Here is a 19,041-nt window from a genome sequence, read left to right as displayed (position 1 = left end):
CTACAAGAATTATAATGAAAATGAGCTCCGAGTACTGGCGAAGCAAATTAGTTTACTTTTTACTCGATTCATAAAGGTTTTGATGTCCTTGATTAAATGTTTGCGCGATTTGAAGGGTGCAATTGCAATTGGTTTCATCTGTTTTTATTGTCTTTCATTCCAATGGATATGAGACCTTGTGCTTCTTCCTTCTTTGTCATCCCTGTTTCTACTGCTCTGCTCGGGTTCATCGATGACCTCAGCTCATTGCTACTGCTACTACTCAAATGTCTTAGTTGCTACCTACACCTTCACCCTGTCACTGTCACCACACCGATGATATCCAGCAGATTGCACGTCTCTCTATCACCGAGGCCGCTGCAATACAACCGCTATGTAGCCGTTTTGTCACATCCACCACCATCACACTTGAGCCAACTTCCCCACAATCTCGATATAACAGTAAGGACTCCCAGCACATGAGGAAGATTTTGTTCAGAGATGAGTATGAAACTCTGAAGAAGTTGTATAATTCTTATCGTACAACTTGCAAGAAGTCGTTGCAGAAGAACCTAATGTATACATTTTTTTTTTTTTCACATAAACTACAGCCGAATTGTGCTGTCTTGCCCGAAATGCTTACTACAGAACGTATACATTTTCCTGTATGAAGCTTACTGAGATGGTAAGCGAAAAATGTTCCATATAGCCTTCCACCTTTGCCTCGTTACTTTTTGTTGAGAAGATGAGCAAGGTAGCGAAGTTCCTCAAACGCGTGCATTGTGTCTGCATCGAATCCCCCTGCAAACTGCATATCAAGCAAGAAATATATCTCAATCTTCTGCATTTTGAATGGACAAAAAAGCACAAATAATTTCGCATCTTTTTTGTTCTACTAACCTGATGAACTCTGAAAGCAAATCTCACTCCCTGAAGCAGCATGTAATCCATTGCAGGATCTTTCTCCGCTGCTGCCTTCAACTGAAGTTCCATAGCCACCCTCGTCATGTACATCTTTGCCAACTTGACTGAGCCAAACTTTATCTGCAAGATCAGCATCAAATTAGATATGCGATACACAAAGCTGACCACTAGTCGTTCATAAAGAATATCAAAGTCTACCTTGCTTAAAATTCCATTGTCAAGCATCCAGTCTGTGGAGATTTTGAAGTCCCTGCAATTACGCATCAATGACTCCCTTGTCCGGAAAAGGTTATAAACTGTACGCTCCATCCTGTGAGAGGTAAGGAAACCCTTGGTAAGTAAGTTTAACTAGTAGGCAAAGGATTGAACATTCTAAGAAATTAGCCACGTAATTTCTTACTTCTCAGACAAGGAAACCATTTTCTTTAGTGCAATGTCACAAGCCAGTCTGTTATCATCCTTGTAAGAAGACACTTCAAACTCCAGTTTCTTGAGATCTCTGTAGCTGAATGCTGCTTCGCGCAGTGTGTCAGCTTTCTTTTCTGGCCAATCAAAGTGCTTTAGTACTGCCCTCTCATCCACCTTTCAACAGAAAGTAAGCTTAACAGTAAGAAATCGGCATGGCTTCCCAGTTCCATTTGAAACAAATCAACCATTACATCACTGTAGGTGAAGACTGAAATATTGCACACAAAATTATAAACATGGTTTTTCTGGTCGTTAGAAAGATCAAACTTACAAGAAAGGAAAGTTCGTCATCGAGCCACTTCACAAATGCCACAACATCTTCAATGTTTTGATAAGCTGCATTGTTCACCTCTCTTATCAACGAATTCACGAATTCTCCTTGAGTCTCCACATCTGCCTTTATCTGCAAAGCAAATGGCGGTTTCATTCAATAAGAATTTGCAGTAGTCTAGTCTGCTAGAAAGCCTATGACTTCAAAAGAAACTATAACTTAGAAGAAATGAACTTCAAGCAGCCAAATTATAAATAACGGGGCAAGTGATCACTTACAGCAAGCAAATGTGATGATCGGTTCTCAATTTCTCCGATCATGCTACTACGAACATTTGCAACATCTGGGCCATCAGGAGCTCCTCCATTTGAAGAATCTTTCCTAGACTCTCTCTTCATCAGTGAATGATAAAACTCAACTACTTGTGGGGCTCTTTGTACAGCTCCTGTGGGACTAGTCTTCGCTGCAAACTTAGGAGGAGGCGGTGGGGGAAGTGGAGGCGGTGGTGGAACTTGTGCTGAACGATCCACTTTGGTTGCACTAGAAATGGAAGATGAAGGCCTTGGAGGGGGGTTTGGAATTCTCAAGGCCCTTTTCTCAACATCTAAGCAAGATGGAAGTTTATTAATTTCGTGACAATTTCCAAAGAACTGTGATCCGTGAAGGATTCCCAAATCATATTCTTGAGAGGTTACAGTCTCTGTATGCTTCTCCATTTCTTGGACACACGTAAAACCATCAGACTGCCTTCTCTTATTCGTCTGCACCAAGTCTTCTGCAAAGAATCTTGATCCGCTTATTGAGTGTCTTCTTTTGGGACTTCCTGCTTCCTCGTCTGAGCTTTCTAAGTTAGGCAAATCCTCATCAGCAATTGGCCAGTTCTTTGGTTTCTTCATAAGGTTCAATCGCTTTCCACCACTGTATTCTAAGTACTTGCTGCTTCTAAATGAAAGTGCTCCATCAGATTTTCTACTCCTCTCAATCGAAGTGGGACTTAATGTGTTATCAGAATTTGTGGTGGAGGATGAGTGCTGCAACTCGTTTCGTAAACATGAATTCACCCACCTCAAGTATGCTAGCTCCTCAACCTCATTCAACCTACTCGTTTGTAAACCTTCAACTTGTTTGCACAATTCTTCGTTTGTATGCCTTAGCACAGACGCCTCAGCTTTAATCTTCTCAACAATGTCACTCTGATGATAACCAATATAACAAGTTTCAGTAAGCAAACAAAGCTAAACCAGGACAACCAAGTCACATAAACCAGAAGCATTCTCAAACATAGAAGACAAATTTAAGGTCAGCTTTGAGCTTCCGATGCCAAATTTAAGTAACCAAGGAAGTTGATTGTACCTCAGAAGCCTTTGCCAGAGAAGCCAACTGGGATGTTGCAGAAGAAAATTTGCTAGCAAGATTTCTCTTCTGAAGCTGCAACTCCTTGTTCAGGCGCCTCAACTCTAAAACCTCCATTTCCGCACTCCCCGATGCTGATGCCACTGAGGTTTCATGATCTTCTCTTTTCAAAATCACTTCACTCCTCTCCAAAATTGATGTCAACTGATCGGAGAGACTAGTTTTCTCTTCTTCCAGCAGCTCAGCTTTCCGAGCCAGACCATCAAGCTCCCGCCTTTTCACCTCAAGTTCCCTCTCAAGCTCCAAGACCCTGGGGTTTCGCTTACACTCCGACAACTCAGCTTGCAACTGAAACTCCCTTTCCTTAGACTCCCGAAGCAAGTTCCTCAAGTGATCAAGCTCAATAAACAAATCTCGTGACGACTGCCTCCGGTGGGTCGGATGCATCTGAGGATGAACCTGATTGGAAAATTTTGAAAAATAGACAATTTTAGAGGCATGAATTGAATTTTAACCACACTTACTAACTTCTTATAATTTTAACCAAAAAACTCAAGCAAAAGGTCTTAGTTACCCGTAATAATAGAAATTCCCCAAATTTAGAGAAAACATTGTTCTATCACTTCACATTACACAACCCAACACAAAACCCATAAAAGGAAACCTTGTATCCAAACAAGTCAAGCAACACAAAACCCAGAAAAGGAAAACCTTGTATCCAAACAAGAAGTCACAGGAACACACATAAAGTCCAATTTTAAACAAGGCACTCTTCCCTGTCACTTCACAATGCAGAACCCATCACAAAACTCAAAAAAGGAAACCCTGAATCCAAACTGCAAGTAACACACTCACACATATACAGACATGATCATATAAAATTCCAAATAATGGAGGCTTATGAAATCTCCTTCAAAATTTCTTAATTTTCTTGCAAACCAAACACGAAAGGTAGTGCTGGGTACCATTCATTCATGTTCTTTCTATTCAATGGCATACATGTGCCTGCTTAGTTAAGTAGTCTCCAATTATCAACTTCGAAGATGATAAAGTGCTAAGAGGCCAAAGTCGGAGCCAAGACTGTTTTCCGGGTGGCCTACACAGAAATCAGGCTAAATAATACTGTCGCCTACAACTCCGAACGGAAAGGATATGGATTGCTAAGGGTAATTAAGACTTTTTATCTGGGATTTTGGTTAGAATCGTAAGAAGTTAGAAACTTTGGCTAAAATTCAATTCATGACTCTAAAATTAGCTACTTTTCAAAATCTCCCAACCTGATTAGCATTCACAGAGCACGCCAAATCGCCAATCAGCGAGCGCTTGACGCGTGGCTGAGCTGGCGCAAAAGGGATCTTCTGGTTTGCTAAATCGTACCCTGTTAGTGGTGGTTTCTTGCTGGTGACTGTGGGCTGCGCCTTGGCCTTCTTGTCCCCTGCCAGCCCTTTCACAATGTGAGAACCCCATGAGGAAGCAGACCTCAATCTCGAAGAATTGCTGCTGCCCTTCACATTCGAACATTTCGGAATCTGGTTTTGGTCGGAAAATTTGATCGATCTTGCTCTGGTTTCTGATGGGTTCTCTTCTCTCATCGTGAAAAAACACAATTTTTACAGAAAACGTCTAAAAATTGGCACTCAATTGAAACATGGGATGCTCCAAAAAAACAACCTAAATCTAGTTGAAGTGATGAAATGGGGTGATGATTACATTCAAATCTTTGGGACCAAAAGGAAGATATAAAAGCTTGAACAGTTGAAAGCTCCTATTCCAAGACCAGCTGAGAGCTATGCGAGAGAGAAAAGTGGCAGCTTTCTTTCTCTATTTGTCCCAACTTTTGAATTTTTGAAATTTGAATGCTCTCTCCGGGTTCAAGAGCTACGTGCCAACGGTCGTATTCTGTGCCGGGAGACCCCACTTCTAGGGGGTGATTCACTTTCTACAAATACAAATGCGGGCCTGTATAACTTTTTGGGCCAATACCCGGCCCAATATTCTTCTTTTCTTCCAATATTCGTTGATATTCCCGGGTTTTCAAGGATATATCTCGAACAACAATTGAAGAGCTTCTTCCCCAAAAACTTGGACTGCTTTCATGGTAGCCATTTCTGCTTCGAGCTCTTCTGCTGCTTGAATTTTAAGTTCGTAGTTCATCGTCTCTGTAATTTAATTCCTCTCTCTCTCTCTGTATTTCCTATATTGTTTCACTCAGTAGCTCAGCACGTGAGAAGGAAAGTCTCAAACTTTAAACGACGCTATGTGAAATTTGTTGGATGAATTGAGAAATGGAGGTGATGGTTATGGCCAACGCTCAACCGGGTGTCTCCAGTTTTCAGAGGAATGGGGTTTTTGCTACGAATTGTTGCCCAAAGTCGCTACCTTTATCTGGGTTTTCGATTTTCCGGAGACCCATTTTCGGTATTGGATTAAATGAGAAGAATGTGAAGAGGAATCGGGTTTTCGGTATTAAGTTCGTGAATTCCAGAACTGTTATTAGTGCTGTGTCGAAGGAAGGGTCTGAAATTTTAGAGAAGGAATTCGAATTTAAGCCGTCATTTGATCAGTACTTGAAGGTTATGGGGACTGTTAGGCTTAGAAGTGATAGAGATAAGCAGCAGAGATCGAAAGAAGAGAATCCGAAGCATAGTGTGCGGAGTAGAGGTGTTTCCAGGAGACTGTTGTCTGAGGGTAGTGAAGAGGAAGCAAAACTGGGGGAGCCTGAAGGGAATTTGAATCGAGAGAAGGCGTCAAAAGTTGAGAATCGGTATGAGTTGCTTGGAAATAGAAATGGAAGCACGCATGAACGTCAACGAGTTAAGGGATTTAAGGATGAATACGATAGCAGACAGAACAACAAGATGAAAAGGATAAGAAGATGATAAGGGGAGAGACAAGAGATGGAAGATGGTCAAAATATACTGGTAGGGTAGAACCAGGATTGGACTTCAAAGGTAAAAGTACAACAGTACGAAATGCAAAAGATGGCCCGGGAGTTACCTGGTCGGCTAGAACAGGAAGTAGACTTCAAAGGTAAAAGTTCAATGGCACGAAATGCGAGAGATGGCCCAAGAGTTTACCAGTCAAGGGATGAAGCCGTTGAAAGAGGGAAGTTTGGTGTTAGAAATGAAGATGGAGTTGAAAGGAACCACAGCAATGCTGATAAAGCCACTGATAGAGGTTTTGTTCCAAGAAGTGTAACTAAGAGTGGTAGGGATTTCCCTAAAAGATTTAATGAAAAAAGCTTGGAGGTGGAAAGAGCAGCATTTCGGAATTTTGATGAATTCGGTGATATTATGGACAAGCCACGAGTTTCACAAATGGAAATGGAGCAGAGAATCCAGAAGCTAGCAAAGTGGTATGCGCTCTGTGCCTTTTTCCTCTTCTTATATTGGAAGAATTACCTTTTAGATTGATGAATTGAGTTTACAATTGATGACAAATTAGTGTTACTCTTTTATATTTAGAAGAAAAAAAAAAAAAGACTGACATTATTGATTTTCAGCGTTTACTATTTCTCGTACTTCAGCGGACAAAATGGTTTAAATGTATGGGGTATGGCCTATTAGTGAGTTGTTCAGTATGTATGCTGGCTATATTATCATGTGTTTTATAGAGCATCATGCAAGCCAAGCTAAGTTTGGCCTTTTACAGCAATTGTATTATGTTTTCCGCAAAGTTTCTGTAGTTTGTTACTTCATCAATCCTCTCGGTAAAACTAATTAATAAGGCTGTTTCCAAGCAGGAGTTTATGCAACATGGTAGTTGTGTAGTTATAGTCTAGGGGTGACTATACTTAATTCCGCCTGTAATCTGGGTTGCAGAACTATCATGTGAGTTTATACAGTGTTTCTTTCCCGTTAGAACTACTTGGGATTGGGAAGGGGACAGTCATGTCCTAAAAAAAAAAAGATCGTCGTTGACAGTTTGATAGGTTTTGCTTGTCATTTCCTGTATTTTTCTCTATTTCCCTTTTTTGATTTGCCAAATTAAATATCTCATATGAAGTGTTAATATATTGTAGTTATGGATTCTCATGATCTCATTAATGTTAAGTAATTATTTTAACAGGCTGAATGGTGCAGACATTGACATGCCTGAGTGGATGTTTTCAAGGATGATGCGAAGTGCACAAATCAGATTCACAGATCATTCAATATTGAGAGTTATCCAGCTATTGGGAAAACTAGGAAACTGGAGACGGGTGCTACAAGTCATTGAGTGGCTTCAAATGCGTGAACGTTTCAAATCCCACAAGCTCAGGTATTTTTCCGTAAGAAAATATTAGAGCATTAAGTTTGAAGCTTGGCATACACTCCTGCTTAGGAAAGTATGGCAAATCTCATGGGGCTTTAGACTCCCTTTCAGCATTTCAGCATTTCAATGGGCTTGAATCTGTAGTGCTGCAACAGTTTCTCTTAAGAAATTGTCACGATTAGTGGATGGAACTTGAAGGAGTGTAGATCTTACCAAAACTATTTCTAATATGTGGTGCAAATCATCTATCATGCATAGTGACTAATTTTCACGTGTTGCACTTGCAATGTCTGGGTACAAAAGAATAGTTTTTGAAGAAAGTAGAAATCAAATGGTTCTTGTTAGTTGTTACTGCTTTCTTTGTTACTGTCTTGGCCTTCACATGACTATTAAATATCTTGTTGAACAACTATGTAAGATTGTTGTCACTAATCGTTGTATCTGAGAACAATATGAAGCATTTCCCCTTTTTGAAATTCAGATACATATTCACAACTGCACTTGATGTACTTGGAAAGGCAAGGAGGCCTGTGGAAGCACTTAATGTATTTCATGCAATGCTGGTAAGTCGTGCAAATTGTTATTTTCTGCAGTATGCTTTGTGTTCATAAAACACGATTGTAGTTAAAGGAAGAAGAATACTTTGACCAACCAATGTTATCTTTTCTTTTTGTTTTCTGTCCAGGAACAAATGTCCTCGTATCCCGACTTGGTAGCTTATCATTCTATTGCTGTAACTCTTGGACAAGCAGGACATATGAGGGAACTTTTTGATGTGATTGATACTATGCGATCTCCTCCTAAGAAGAAGTTCAAAACCGGGGCACTTGGGAAGTGGGATCCTCGACTGGAACCAGATATTGTTGTCTTTCATGCGGTAAGTAGTAGTTGGTGATAATTGATGCAAACATGAGTGCAGTTCTATATATATGGGTGTAATGAATTGTATGTGCAGGTATTAAATGCCTGTGTTCAGCGCAAACAATGGGAAGGAGCATTTTGGGTTTTGCAGCAGTTGAAGCAACAAGGCCTACAGCCTGCCACAACAACATATGGACTTGTTATGGAGGTATAAGTCACCCTGGTTTCTTTCTTCCTGTCCATTGACTATCTCCCTAACCTTTACTAGTTGTTCCCAAGTATTTTCTTTTGTCATGACGTCGGTGTTAATGAATTTAGTTTTTCATGTGTGTGCTGGTTGTTTTACGTACTTATGTAGATATTCTGTTTGATTGTCAGCTTTCAATGAAACAGGGTATAACCTTGTTGAATTAAGTAAATTTAAGTATAGCCCCTCACTCCTTTTTATATAGTTTTCTGCCTGTCCTCGCTCTGGAGCTCCTTACGTGCAACTTTTTGGGCCAATCTAGGCTTATTCATGAATCATTTAACATTTTGGGCCAATCTAGGCTTATTCATGAATCATTTAACATTTGGGGCCAATCTGTTTGATTTTATAGGATTTATGAGCCTGGTACTAGGATGCTAAATCACCCTGAATATCTCTTTCAAATTATGCATACCTGAATCCGTTTTCACTGAATCAGGTGATGCTAGCATGTGGCAAGTACAACTTGGTTCATGAGTTTTTCAAGAAAGTGCAGAAATCTTCTATACCAAATGCTTTAACTTACCGAGGTATTTTACTGGACTATTGTCTCACCTCGTGTTTTGTTGTAGATGGGTAATATTGATGGTTCCTTATGAATGCAGTTATTGTGAACACTCTTTGGAGAGAAGGTAAAGTAGATGAGGCTGTATCGGTTATTCACAACATGGAAAGACGAGGAATAGTAGGTTATGCGGCTCTCTATTATGACTTTGCTCGATGTCTTTGTAGTGCTGGAAGGTGCCAGGAAGCACTAATGCAGGTAATTTAGCTGTCTATTTCATTACATCAGCGAAAATTCATTCCCAGTTTTGCATTTTTGTATTATTTGGCTTGGCACTTTAGCATGCATTATACAGTTGGGTCACTTGTTCCATTATTCCTTCTCTTCACAGATTGAGAAGATATGTAAGGTTGCAAGTAAGCCTCTAGTAGTGACTTACACTGGTCTAATTCAAGCTTGTTTGGATGCCGGAAGTGTTGAAAATGCGGCCTATGTTTTCAAACAAATGGAGAACATTTGCTCCCCGAATCTTGTTACTTGCAACATAATGCTGAAAGCTTACTTGGACCACGGAATGTTTGAAAAAGCGATAGATCTGTTCCTGAGGATGTTAGATGATGGGAATAATATCACGAGCAGATCCGATTATAAGGTTCGGATAATACCAGATAGCTACACTTTCAACACCTTGTTAGACGCCTGCGTTGCAGAAAAGAGGTGGGATGATTTCGAGTACGTATACAAAAGGATGTTACACCATGGGTTTCACTTCAATGCTAAACGCCATCTTCGGATGATATTGGACGCTTGCAAAGCTGAAAAGGTATCATTTCTTTCTTGTATACTTCTGTTCCACCTCTTGAATATAGTCGTCACCTGTCTGGAAATGTCCAATGTTTACGAACTGAAGTTGAATGTTTTCTGCATTCATGATTTTCAGGCGGAGCTGCTGGACATAACCTGGATGCACTTGACTGAGGCAGAACGGATCCCACCTCCTCCCCTCGTGAAGGAACGGTTCTGCACAAAGCTAGAGAAAAATGACTATGCTGCTGCTCTCTCCTGTATTACCACTCAAAATCTTGGTGAGCCACAGGCATTCTCGAAGGCAGCGTGGTTGAAGTTGTTTATGGAAAACGCGGAAAGGTTTCAGAAAGACACTTTTGTACGGTTGGTTGACGAGGGTAGCATTCTTGTAAACAGAAGTGATAGGTCGAACCCTGTATATCAAAACCTTATGGCAGCTAGCGGAGAAGTTGATAGAATCCGTTTAACGGGAGCTGCAGTTTCTACACGTGAAACTGTATCTACAACTCAAACGGAACCAGCTATCAATTCAAAGATGTATTTTCCGGCCTAAGAAAAATAAAACAGAAAACAGAATGTTCATTGAATTTCTGACCATTGATGATATGGAAACAACCCGAACCGAAAACAATCGGGCATTTTGTAGGGTTAAACGGGAAACTGAATGACATAAGGGTCTCCGGGACAGAGAGAAAACTTGGTACAAATTCGTTTGGGAAGAATTAAATCTCAAACCTCTCACAAGAAAATTTTAAGATCCAACATCGGAACCACGTGTCTATGCGGACTCTAAACGTATAATTCAGATCCTCCCCGGTTCTCGAGGACCCGGGAATTTGAGCCCTTTGTTTTTGTAAAAAAGAAATCAAAGACCTTAGTTTGTGAAAAAGGGCCAGCTGAATAAGTTGATGAAGACCGTTGGATTCAATTTGAGTGGTCAAGATTATCTAATCTTTAAGCTCAAGATAATGAGGCCCGATGTAATGACCCCATCACCTCCGGCACCCACTGTAATTTCTCCTCTCACATACACGTACAACTGAAAGAAGAATCAACAAGTACAAAACAAGAGCCAGATGACAACTAGTAAAACTTTTGGCTGTTAATATCATGATATGGATCAAAGCATGAAAGGTTCAAACCGCACAAAAATGCACCAATCTAGTACTGCGATATAAATTAAAACGGTCCCAAAACAGCAAACTTAGGTAACAACGAAAACGTAATCCCTCATAAGCCTCTTCACTTGTCTGCCTTAGATATGTTCGCAGCAGCTTGTCCTCTGAGACGACCAGTCCTCCTAGCAGCAATGAGACCAACCTTCTGCCCAGGAGGAGCATCACGCCTGACTGTGCTAGCATGTCCAATATGCTGGTGATTACCTCCTCCGTGAGGATGCTCGACTGGGTTCATAGCCACACCACGAACCTTGGGCCAGCAGTTCCTCTTCACTCTGAACTTGTGGTAAGCATTACCAGCCTTGAGCATTGGCTTTTCTGTTCTTCCTCCACCTGCAACTTGCCCAATCATAGCACGGCATCCGCTGGGAACAATCTTCTTGGCTCCAGACGGAAGCTTGATCCTGTTAGAACCAGTGGAAACAGAAAATTTGTTTATACGTGTCTCCCATACAATAAACAGTATGTCAAGACATAAAGCTTTTACAATCACAAAGACAAAATATTTCAACAAGAGTCGATGACAAGCAGAAGATAAACCAAAACAATAGAAATAGAAATCATATTTTAAATAGCTAGTGTTATGAACAGAAATCATGATATCAGACGATTTGTGGTTGATTCACACTCTTCTAAACGATGCAACCAAGTAAGGACTCCAAAAAATTACCAATTCCCAACTGGTTCTGAATGAAAGCAAAATACAGAATAAGGATGTCAAATCGATAACTTAATAATGTGAACAGCAATCTAATCTTAAAACGCGATTTGTTTTTGCGTAAAATGACAATCATATAAATAATTCAACCAAATAATGGCCTTTATTAGAAAATTAGTAATTTCTATATAGTACTAACTGAAAAACACGTTCAAAGGATGACCCGAAAACCCATCACAAAATAACAGCCAAAATGCAAGGGTTCCACGGATAAACAATCTCAAAAATACCATATGCTCTGCGTATAAATCTACTCAGCATATAAGATTTTATAATAAAAAAGGGTCAATAATCCAAAGAAAAAAAAATTGATGACAAGCAGTAAATGAAGCAACAAAATGGGCAGTCCGAAATCATCAGTCTTCTTAACAATACAACCAAATAGGAAAAATCTTGTTAAAAACCAATTTCTCTATTGTCCTAAATGAAAGCAAAAAGTAAAATGAGGTAATGAAATTCGATTAATTAGTTCTTTAAACAACAGTTTTAAAACCTGGGAATTTGCTTTTTAAGTTTCACAATCATAACATCAATCCAACCAAAAATTAATTCATTTTCATTCAGAAGAATCATTAGTTTCTCTCGCTCCAAATTGAGAAAATGTTCGAGAACTGACCCAACTGCGTGCCGCATAATACAACCCAAAACTAAAGCCAACCCAGTTCAGCAAATGAACAAACTACTCGCAAAAGGGATACAATTTTTGCGATTCATCTCTATCGTTCTACATTGAAAAAGTGTTGGAAAACTGACCCAACCGCATACGCATAATAAAACCTAAAACTAAAGCCAACCCAGTTCAGCAAACGAACATACTATTACCTAAAGGGATACATTTTTTTGTGATTGAATCAGACATCACATATCTACATGCAAATTGCAATCATATGAGAAATTGGTATCTCAATAACAATGTAATATTTGAACTCCAATTATCGAAATCCAATTAACAAATATAATAACCCAATAATTTAGCAAGAATGAAAAGGAAATAATATGAACAGAGAGAGATGTATATAGACCTGGAGGTATCGTTGTCAGGGTTGTGGCTGATAACAACAGCGTAATCACCAGACGCCCTAGCGAGGGTTCCGCGGTCCCCAACATGGTGCTCGACGTTACAGACGACGGCTCCCTCCGGGATCGATCTGAGAGGCAACACATTTCCGACCACCAAATTGGCCTTCTTCCCGCAGTAGATGAACTGACCGGTGTAGATTCCCTCGGCGGCGACGAAGAGCTCGTTCTGCTTCTTGTACCTAAACGGATGGCGGAAGCTGACGCGGGCCAACGGGGCACCGCGACCAGGATCGTGGATGATCTCGGTGACGACACCCTTGAGGTACCCGTTGCGCTCGCCGAAGTCGAGGCTCCGGAAGCGGGCAGGACCCTTGCGGTGGTGGGTGTGCGACTTGAAAACGGAACCCGCACCCTTACGCTGAGCTCTGATAACCCTCCCCATGGCTCCGGCGAGTGATTTTCTGCTACTAGCGGCCGCGCGAAATGGTGTTCCAAAAACCCTAGGATTTGTGTTTGCTTTTATAGGTCTTGGGAGAGGTATGGCAGTGAGTGAACAGCCTGCAAGCTCCCTAAAACCCTAACGTGAAATAATATGACATTGGCCCAAAATGTGGAAATTGGAAAAAGCCCAAAGTCAAGAGGTTGGTATAACGAGCAAAGGTTTGGAACCTTCAATTAGCGTATCGTCTGATATGAGAGTTAAAAGTCTGATGTTGTCTCATGTGATACGACAATTGCATAAGAGAAGATCAGCCTAATTAAGATGTGGTGATATCCCTCCTAATTATTGCACTACATTCGTTTTTGTTACAAAGATTGAGCACAAACGTTGGTGGCAAACCCTTAGTCTCTATAGTGACAAAAACAAGCCTTATCGCATTGGTGTGTATATAAATAGTAACAACTTTTCTATATTTTATTCTTATTTCTCAAATTCAAAACTCTTACATTATCCCTCTTAGTTGTGCCCACATTTCTCACTAACGTCGTTGCCTGTCATACTCATATGGACACCAATTTTAGTATAAAATTCTCTTTCGGGGAATGATAATTAAATGTTTTATGATCATTTAATCATTACATCATCAATTTCATCATTCATCTCAATCTTCGTCATCTTCGGTCATGCAACCACTGACTTTGCCTGCTCTTTCCTCAGCTGTGTTAGATCTGTTGACCCAATCCTTTGCCTTTCGGAGGCTCCATCATGTCTCAAAATTTCAATAACTACTACTCTTTGGTTCTTGAATGTTCTTCCCTGAGAACATAAGACAAATGTGTTAAATGAACCGTGTCATCAGTTAGGGATAAAATTGGGGCCAATAAAATTTTGGGGATTAGGGTTGGGTGCTGGTTGACTTGGGAAGAGAGAAGGGAGGGGCGGTGAAGAGAGTGTAGGAGAGGGAGAAGGTATTAAATTGAAATAAAATGATAAGTAAATGTATGAAAGTGAAATGTTTAAAAGATGTTGTATGAGGTTGCAATCAACCCCAAACCTGAAGAGGTAAAATGTAATTTATCCTTCTTTTAAAATTAGTTGTTCATGTCCATGCATTAAATTGTATACTTAATTATTGCACGATTATTTCTTTTCTTTTATTTATTTATTAAATATAGCAATTAGACTTTTTTTCAACAATTGCATGATTTATTTCAAGATTTTTTACCTGATTTTATAGAATTTAACGTCCTAATTTTTCACGATGCCATAGGTCTGGCATGCAAGATTCTGCAATGAAATTAACATGATTTATGGTTTCATTGATTGATTGTGATATATATATATATATAAGTAAACATATGCGCCATCAATCTTAAAAGATGATTCTCATAATACGCATAAATAGGTGAGATACTTGAAGCAATTAAACATATAAAAGATCGACATGTCAAAGAACTTATTATTTATCAAGAAAAAACAACATAAGTAAAAGACATTTATGTACATTGTCCATAACCACCCTCCAAACCCGTTAAGAAGGTTGAACTTTTACGGTAGCGAGTGTGGAACTTGAAGACGAGCCAGCACCCTTATGATGAGCTCTGTTGACTCTTCCCATGGCTCTGCTGGGTGATGTCCGTTATTAGCGAACGGCGGAAAAACAATGTCATTTGACCATCACAAAAATAACTGTAATTTATTTTTGTAACTCGTTGAAAGGCTATTTACTTTCATTAGGTCTCGAACTAGGTCAAAATCATTATCAACGAGTTCGTAAGATGCAACTCCTTTTTCATCGAGCTGAGAAGACACTCGAAAGATAAAGAACTATTTTTAATTTCTTAATCCAATGCTCAAAAGACATTAGAGGGTCTAGAAATGCCAAAAAGATATATAGGCTTGTGAAAGGTAAAAAAAAAATGCGTGAACAACACTATCCTCCAATCGACAAGATACAATTGGAGTTTATATCGAGCTTGGATCATATTTGACTTGTTTACCCTATATTTCTTGAAGATAATTGTTATTAGTACTTCAAAATTCTCATTTTTCACTCCAAACTTCCTATATTTCACATATAAAAATACACTTATAAGGAATGCAAAATAAGATTTTTGAAATACCAATAACCGTTCCTTTCTTGAATAAAATGACTAATTGAATAAATAGGGGTTTTAGCTTCAATAGACACAAAAACCAAAACATCCCAAAATGCACCAAACGCTTGTTCAACCGACAATATATTCAGCAACAAACTTTGGTATCGAGCTTGGATCATAATTAACTCATTTACCCAACATTTTGAACTCATAATATGTTAAGCAACAAACATTAAATGATCCAACCAAACAAAACTTCCTCCACAAAATGCACCAAACTAGTCTTGGATAAAATAAAACAACAAAATGTAATCTCATCACTTGTCTGCCTTAGATATGTTGGCAGCAGCTTGTCCTCTGAGACGACCAGTCCTCCTAGCGGCAATGAGACCAACCTTCTGCCCAGGAGGAGCGTCACGCCTGACTGTGCTAGCATGTCCAATATGCTGGTGATTACCTCCTCCGTGAGGATGCTCGACCGGGTTCATAGCCACACCACGAACCTTGGGCCAGCAGTTCCTCTTCACTCTGAACTTGTGGTAAGCATTGCCAGCCTTGAGCATTGGCTTTTCTGTTCTTCCTCCACCTGCTACCTGCCCAATCATCGCACGGCATCCGCTGGGAACAATCTTCTTGGCACCAGATGGCAATTTGATCCTGTTAGAACCAGTGGAAACACAATTGTTAACACACCTCAAAAATACCATAAACTAGCAGATAAACGTAATCATTACTCAGCGTATGAGATTTCACAATCACAAAGGGTCAATCATTCAAAAAATTTATGACAAGCAGTAGATAAAGAAACAATTTCACACTACTCTTTCTTAATTTCACATTCTTCACAACAATACAACCAAATAAGCATATCTTGTTAAAAAGCAAATTCTCTATTGTTCACAATGAAAGCAAAAAGTCGAATGTGGTAATCACATTCGATTAATTAGTACTGTACACAACAATCATAAAACCCGAGATTCGTTTCATAAGTTCCAGAATCATAAGATCAATGCAACCAATTTCTTCCAAAAGAATCATTCATCTCTCGAATACTGACCCAACAGCATACCGCGTGATAAACCCTACAACTAAACCCAAACCAGTTCAGCAAATGAACGAAGATACAATTTTTGTGCTTGAATCAGAAATCACATATCTACATGCAAATTGCAATCATATGAGAAATTGGTATCTCAATAACAATGTACATTTGAACTGCAATTATCGAAATCCAATTAACAAATATAATAGTAATTTAGCATGAATCTAAAGGAAATAACATGAACAGAGAGAGATGCATATAGACCTGGAAGTATCGTTGTCAGGATTGTGGCTGATAACAACGGCGTAATCACCAGACGCCCTAGCGAGGGTTCCGCGGTCCCCAACATGGTGCTCGACGTTACAGACGACGGCTCCCTCCGGGATCGATCTGAGAGGCAACACATTTCCGACCACCAAATTGGCCTTCTTCCCACAGTAGATGAACTGACCGGTGTAGATTCCCTCGGCGGCGACGAAGAGCTCGTTCTGCTTCTTGTACCTAAACGGATGGCGGAAGCTGACGCGGGCCAACGGGGCACCGCGACCGGGATCGTGGATGATCTCGGTGACTACACCCTTGAGGTAGCCGTTGCGCTCGCCGAAGTCGAGGCTACGGAAGCGCGCCGGACCCTTTCGGTGGTGGGTGTGAGACTTGAACACGGAACCCGCACCCTTACGCTGAGCTCGGATGACCCTCCCCATGGCGCCGGTGAGTGATTTTTCTGCTACTAGCGGCCGCGCGAAATGGTGTTCCCAAAAACCCTAGAATTTGTGTTTGCTTTTATAAGGCTCAGGATAGACGTGTATTGCAGTTGAAGCGAACAGCCTCCAAAGTTCCAAACTCTCGAAGGGTATGTTTGTTTGCCTTCACTAGCATTCATTGGACTGGACTAAACTAAATGATAGTCCAGTCTGGTGTTTGTTATTTACACGGATAAAAGTTAATGAGACTAAAGGGGACTCGCTCCGACTGAACGCCTGGCTAGCCGTTCTTAGCGAGAGCCCTCGATTTCGAGCAGACTCCTAGTCCCGTCCTCTATCGCAGCTGATCCATCCATCTTTTTCTCCTTCGCACATTCGCCATCTCCCATCTCCTTCATGACTTCACCGTCTCGTCTGAGTTCGAGCAGGACAAGGAAGTTCTCAGTGACAACAAAGAGGCATTCCCTGACCACAAACTCTTCGTGGGTAACCCTCCCTTCAACGTCGGTAGCGCTCAACTCGCTAGTATCTTCGAGAATGCCAGAAATGTCCGGTTGGTCAAGTTAATTCCTTGTTTTCACTTAAAATTTTGTAAATTTTACTTGAAATTTGGGTGAAAAGTGAAATCGGTAGTTGGTGGTTTAGTGCTTTGTGGGTTAAATTTGGAAGGTTTTTAACAGGTGATATATGATAAGATGATCAAAATAAGCAGAGGATTTGGGTTTCTGACTATGTCAAGTGTTCAAGAAGCTGAATATGTTGCTCGCCAGCTAAACGACTATGTAAGTCTTCATATTTAAGTCTAACCATTTGTTCATATTTTCTTATATATGTGAAAGTTTGTGATTTGCGAATTGGTACTTTATTTGTAATCGTATTTATTAACATTCATTTGTCGAAACTTGCTTTCGATTTGTCTTACTAAAGAAATGTTTGATGGAGCTTAGTCTCTGGCCTTTGCAGTGTGTATTTTTTTTATGGTTGCGATTACTTATTACCGTGTTGATTGTTTTGAGTTGAAGTCATTGGTTACAGGTCAAGTTGAGAAACCCTGTTTGTTGTATATAACTATGTTAGCAAGAGTTTCATGGCATTATCGTGAAAACAATTTTATTGATTGACGTTTGAAACTTGGTCGATGTTTATTTCATTATGAAAAGGTTATTTTGTTTTGTAGCTTTGTGTTGCATTTCTTGATGTTGGTTTTTTAGTGTAGTGATTGGTTGAGTTCCGTATTTATTTTGCTGAGTCTTGCCGTCATTTGGTTGTATTGCATTCATGAGAACCTTGTATATCGTATCTAAGAAAGGCTTATATCGTATATAAGAAAGACTTCATTGCATTTGGTAGGAACTTGATGGCAGGGCATTGAGGGTAAACTATAGACCTCCTCCTCCTCAGACTGAGGATTCCTCTTTCTCTGGTTTTTCATATTTGGTTGTGTTCATGCATTGCTTGATTCCATTTATTTGAACGTGCTGAGTTTTCAGGTTTTCACATATAATCATGTTCTAGATACTATGGTACAGAGACATTATTGAGATTTCTAAACAAATGTGCATCTATATCAATTTGTTATGGATATAAAAGTTTCACTTGATTTCTAAGAGCACCGTATTTGAGATGTTGCCAAATTTGTTCTCTGATTAATATACTTAGCTATGGTGTGTGAAACATATCCACCAACTACAGTCTGCAGCAATGTTGAGACTTTAAGGTTGAGGTAGTTGCGGATTATTTGCATTTTATCCATTTTTAACCAATTTATGTTCTATTTACTACACGATGCTTACAACATGCAGTCCTTTGATCTGAGTATCTGACATCATGGTTAATCTTTCTCAACCTGAGCTTCCACCTGGGGTGGAGTCTGCTCTACTACAACAAGTTTTGAGCCTTACACCAGAAAAACTGAGTTCATTGTCTCCGGAACAGCAACAAGAAGTAATAAAGCTCCAACAGTTGCTTCAGTGAGATTAGATTCAGCCATCGTAGCAGAGTCATAAATAGCAGTTTTGATGCAGCAAGTTGTTACATGTGCAGGCACCAACTTGCTTGCTAGAGCAACAAAAGGCGTGGTATTGATTCAATCGATTTTGATTGTTTGTAACAATATGTTCATGTAAGGAGTCAATTCAGAGGATCAGCAGTGCAAGAGGACTGTCGTAT

The 19,041-nt window shown here is 39.9% G+C and overlaps 4 protein-coding genes across 4 annotated transcripts; 1 reads left to right on the top strand and 3 right to left on the bottom strand.

Moving 5' to 3' along the window:
• Positions 1-485: 485 nt before the first annotated feature.
• LOC103952326 (protein CHUP1, chloroplastic-like) lies at positions 486-4,823 on the bottom strand. Its single transcript, XM_009363896.3, has 8 exons — positions 4,273-4,823; positions 2,996-3,454; positions 1,921-2,835; positions 1,643-1,774; positions 1,304-1,485; positions 1,102-1,213; positions 880-1,023; positions 486-787 (listed from the first exon to the last, which is right to left on the bottom strand). Exons 1-8 carry the CDS (start codon positions 4,585-4,587, stop codon positions 707-709), a joined length of 2,340 nt encoding a protein of 779 aa, XP_009362171.2. The 5' UTR covers positions 4,588-4,823; the 3' UTR covers positions 486-706.
• Positions 4,824-5,025: 202 nt separating this feature from the next.
• LOC103952325 (pentatricopeptide repeat-containing protein At1g30610, chloroplastic) lies at positions 5,026-10,256 on the top strand. Its single transcript, XM_009363894.3, is given in 11 exon segments — positions 5,026-5,848; positions 5,851-5,993; positions 5,995-6,350; positions 7,064-7,255; positions 7,731-7,812; positions 7,935-8,126; positions 8,205-8,318; positions 8,797-8,887; positions 8,963-9,120; positions 9,254-9,685; positions 9,803-10,256. Coding segments are annotated over 11 exon segments (2,748 nt in total). The 5' UTR covers positions 5,026-5,280; the 3' UTR covers positions 10,223-10,256.
• Positions 10,257-10,746: 490 nt separating this feature from the next.
• Positions 10,747-13,089, bottom strand: LOC103952324 (60S ribosomal protein L8-3). Its single transcript, XM_009363893.3, has 2 exons — positions 12,588-13,089; positions 10,747-11,251 (listed from the first exon to the last, which is right to left on the bottom strand). The coding sequence occupies exons 1-2, from the start codon at positions 13,025-13,027 to the stop codon at positions 10,912-10,914; spliced, it is 780 nt and encodes a 259-aa protein (XP_009362168.1). The 5' UTR covers positions 13,028-13,089; the 3' UTR covers positions 10,747-10,911.
• A 2,162-nt stretch (positions 13,090-15,251) lies between these two features.
• Positions 15,252-16,994, bottom strand: LOC103945085 (60S ribosomal protein L8-3). Its single transcript, XM_048582835.1, has 2 exons — positions 16,433-16,994; positions 15,252-15,783 (listed from the first exon to the last, which is right to left on the bottom strand). Exons 1-2 carry the CDS (start codon positions 16,870-16,872, stop codon positions 15,444-15,446), a joined length of 780 nt encoding a protein of 259 aa, XP_048438792.1. The 5' UTR covers positions 16,873-16,994; the 3' UTR covers positions 15,252-15,443.
• Positions 16,995-19,041: the final 2,047 nt, after the last annotated feature.

The sequence above is a fragment of a genome, unplaced genomic scaffold (assembly GCF_019419815.1).
Source record: "Pyrus x bretschneideri cultivar Hongxiangsu unplaced genomic scaffold, Pyrus_bretschneideri_v1 Contig19, whole genome shotgun sequence".
NCBI classification, from domain to species: domain Eukaryota; kingdom Viridiplantae; phylum Streptophyta; class Magnoliopsida; order Rosales; family Rosaceae; genus Pyrus; species Pyrus x bretschneideri.
This window is presented reverse-complemented; position numbering and strand designations above follow the sequence as displayed.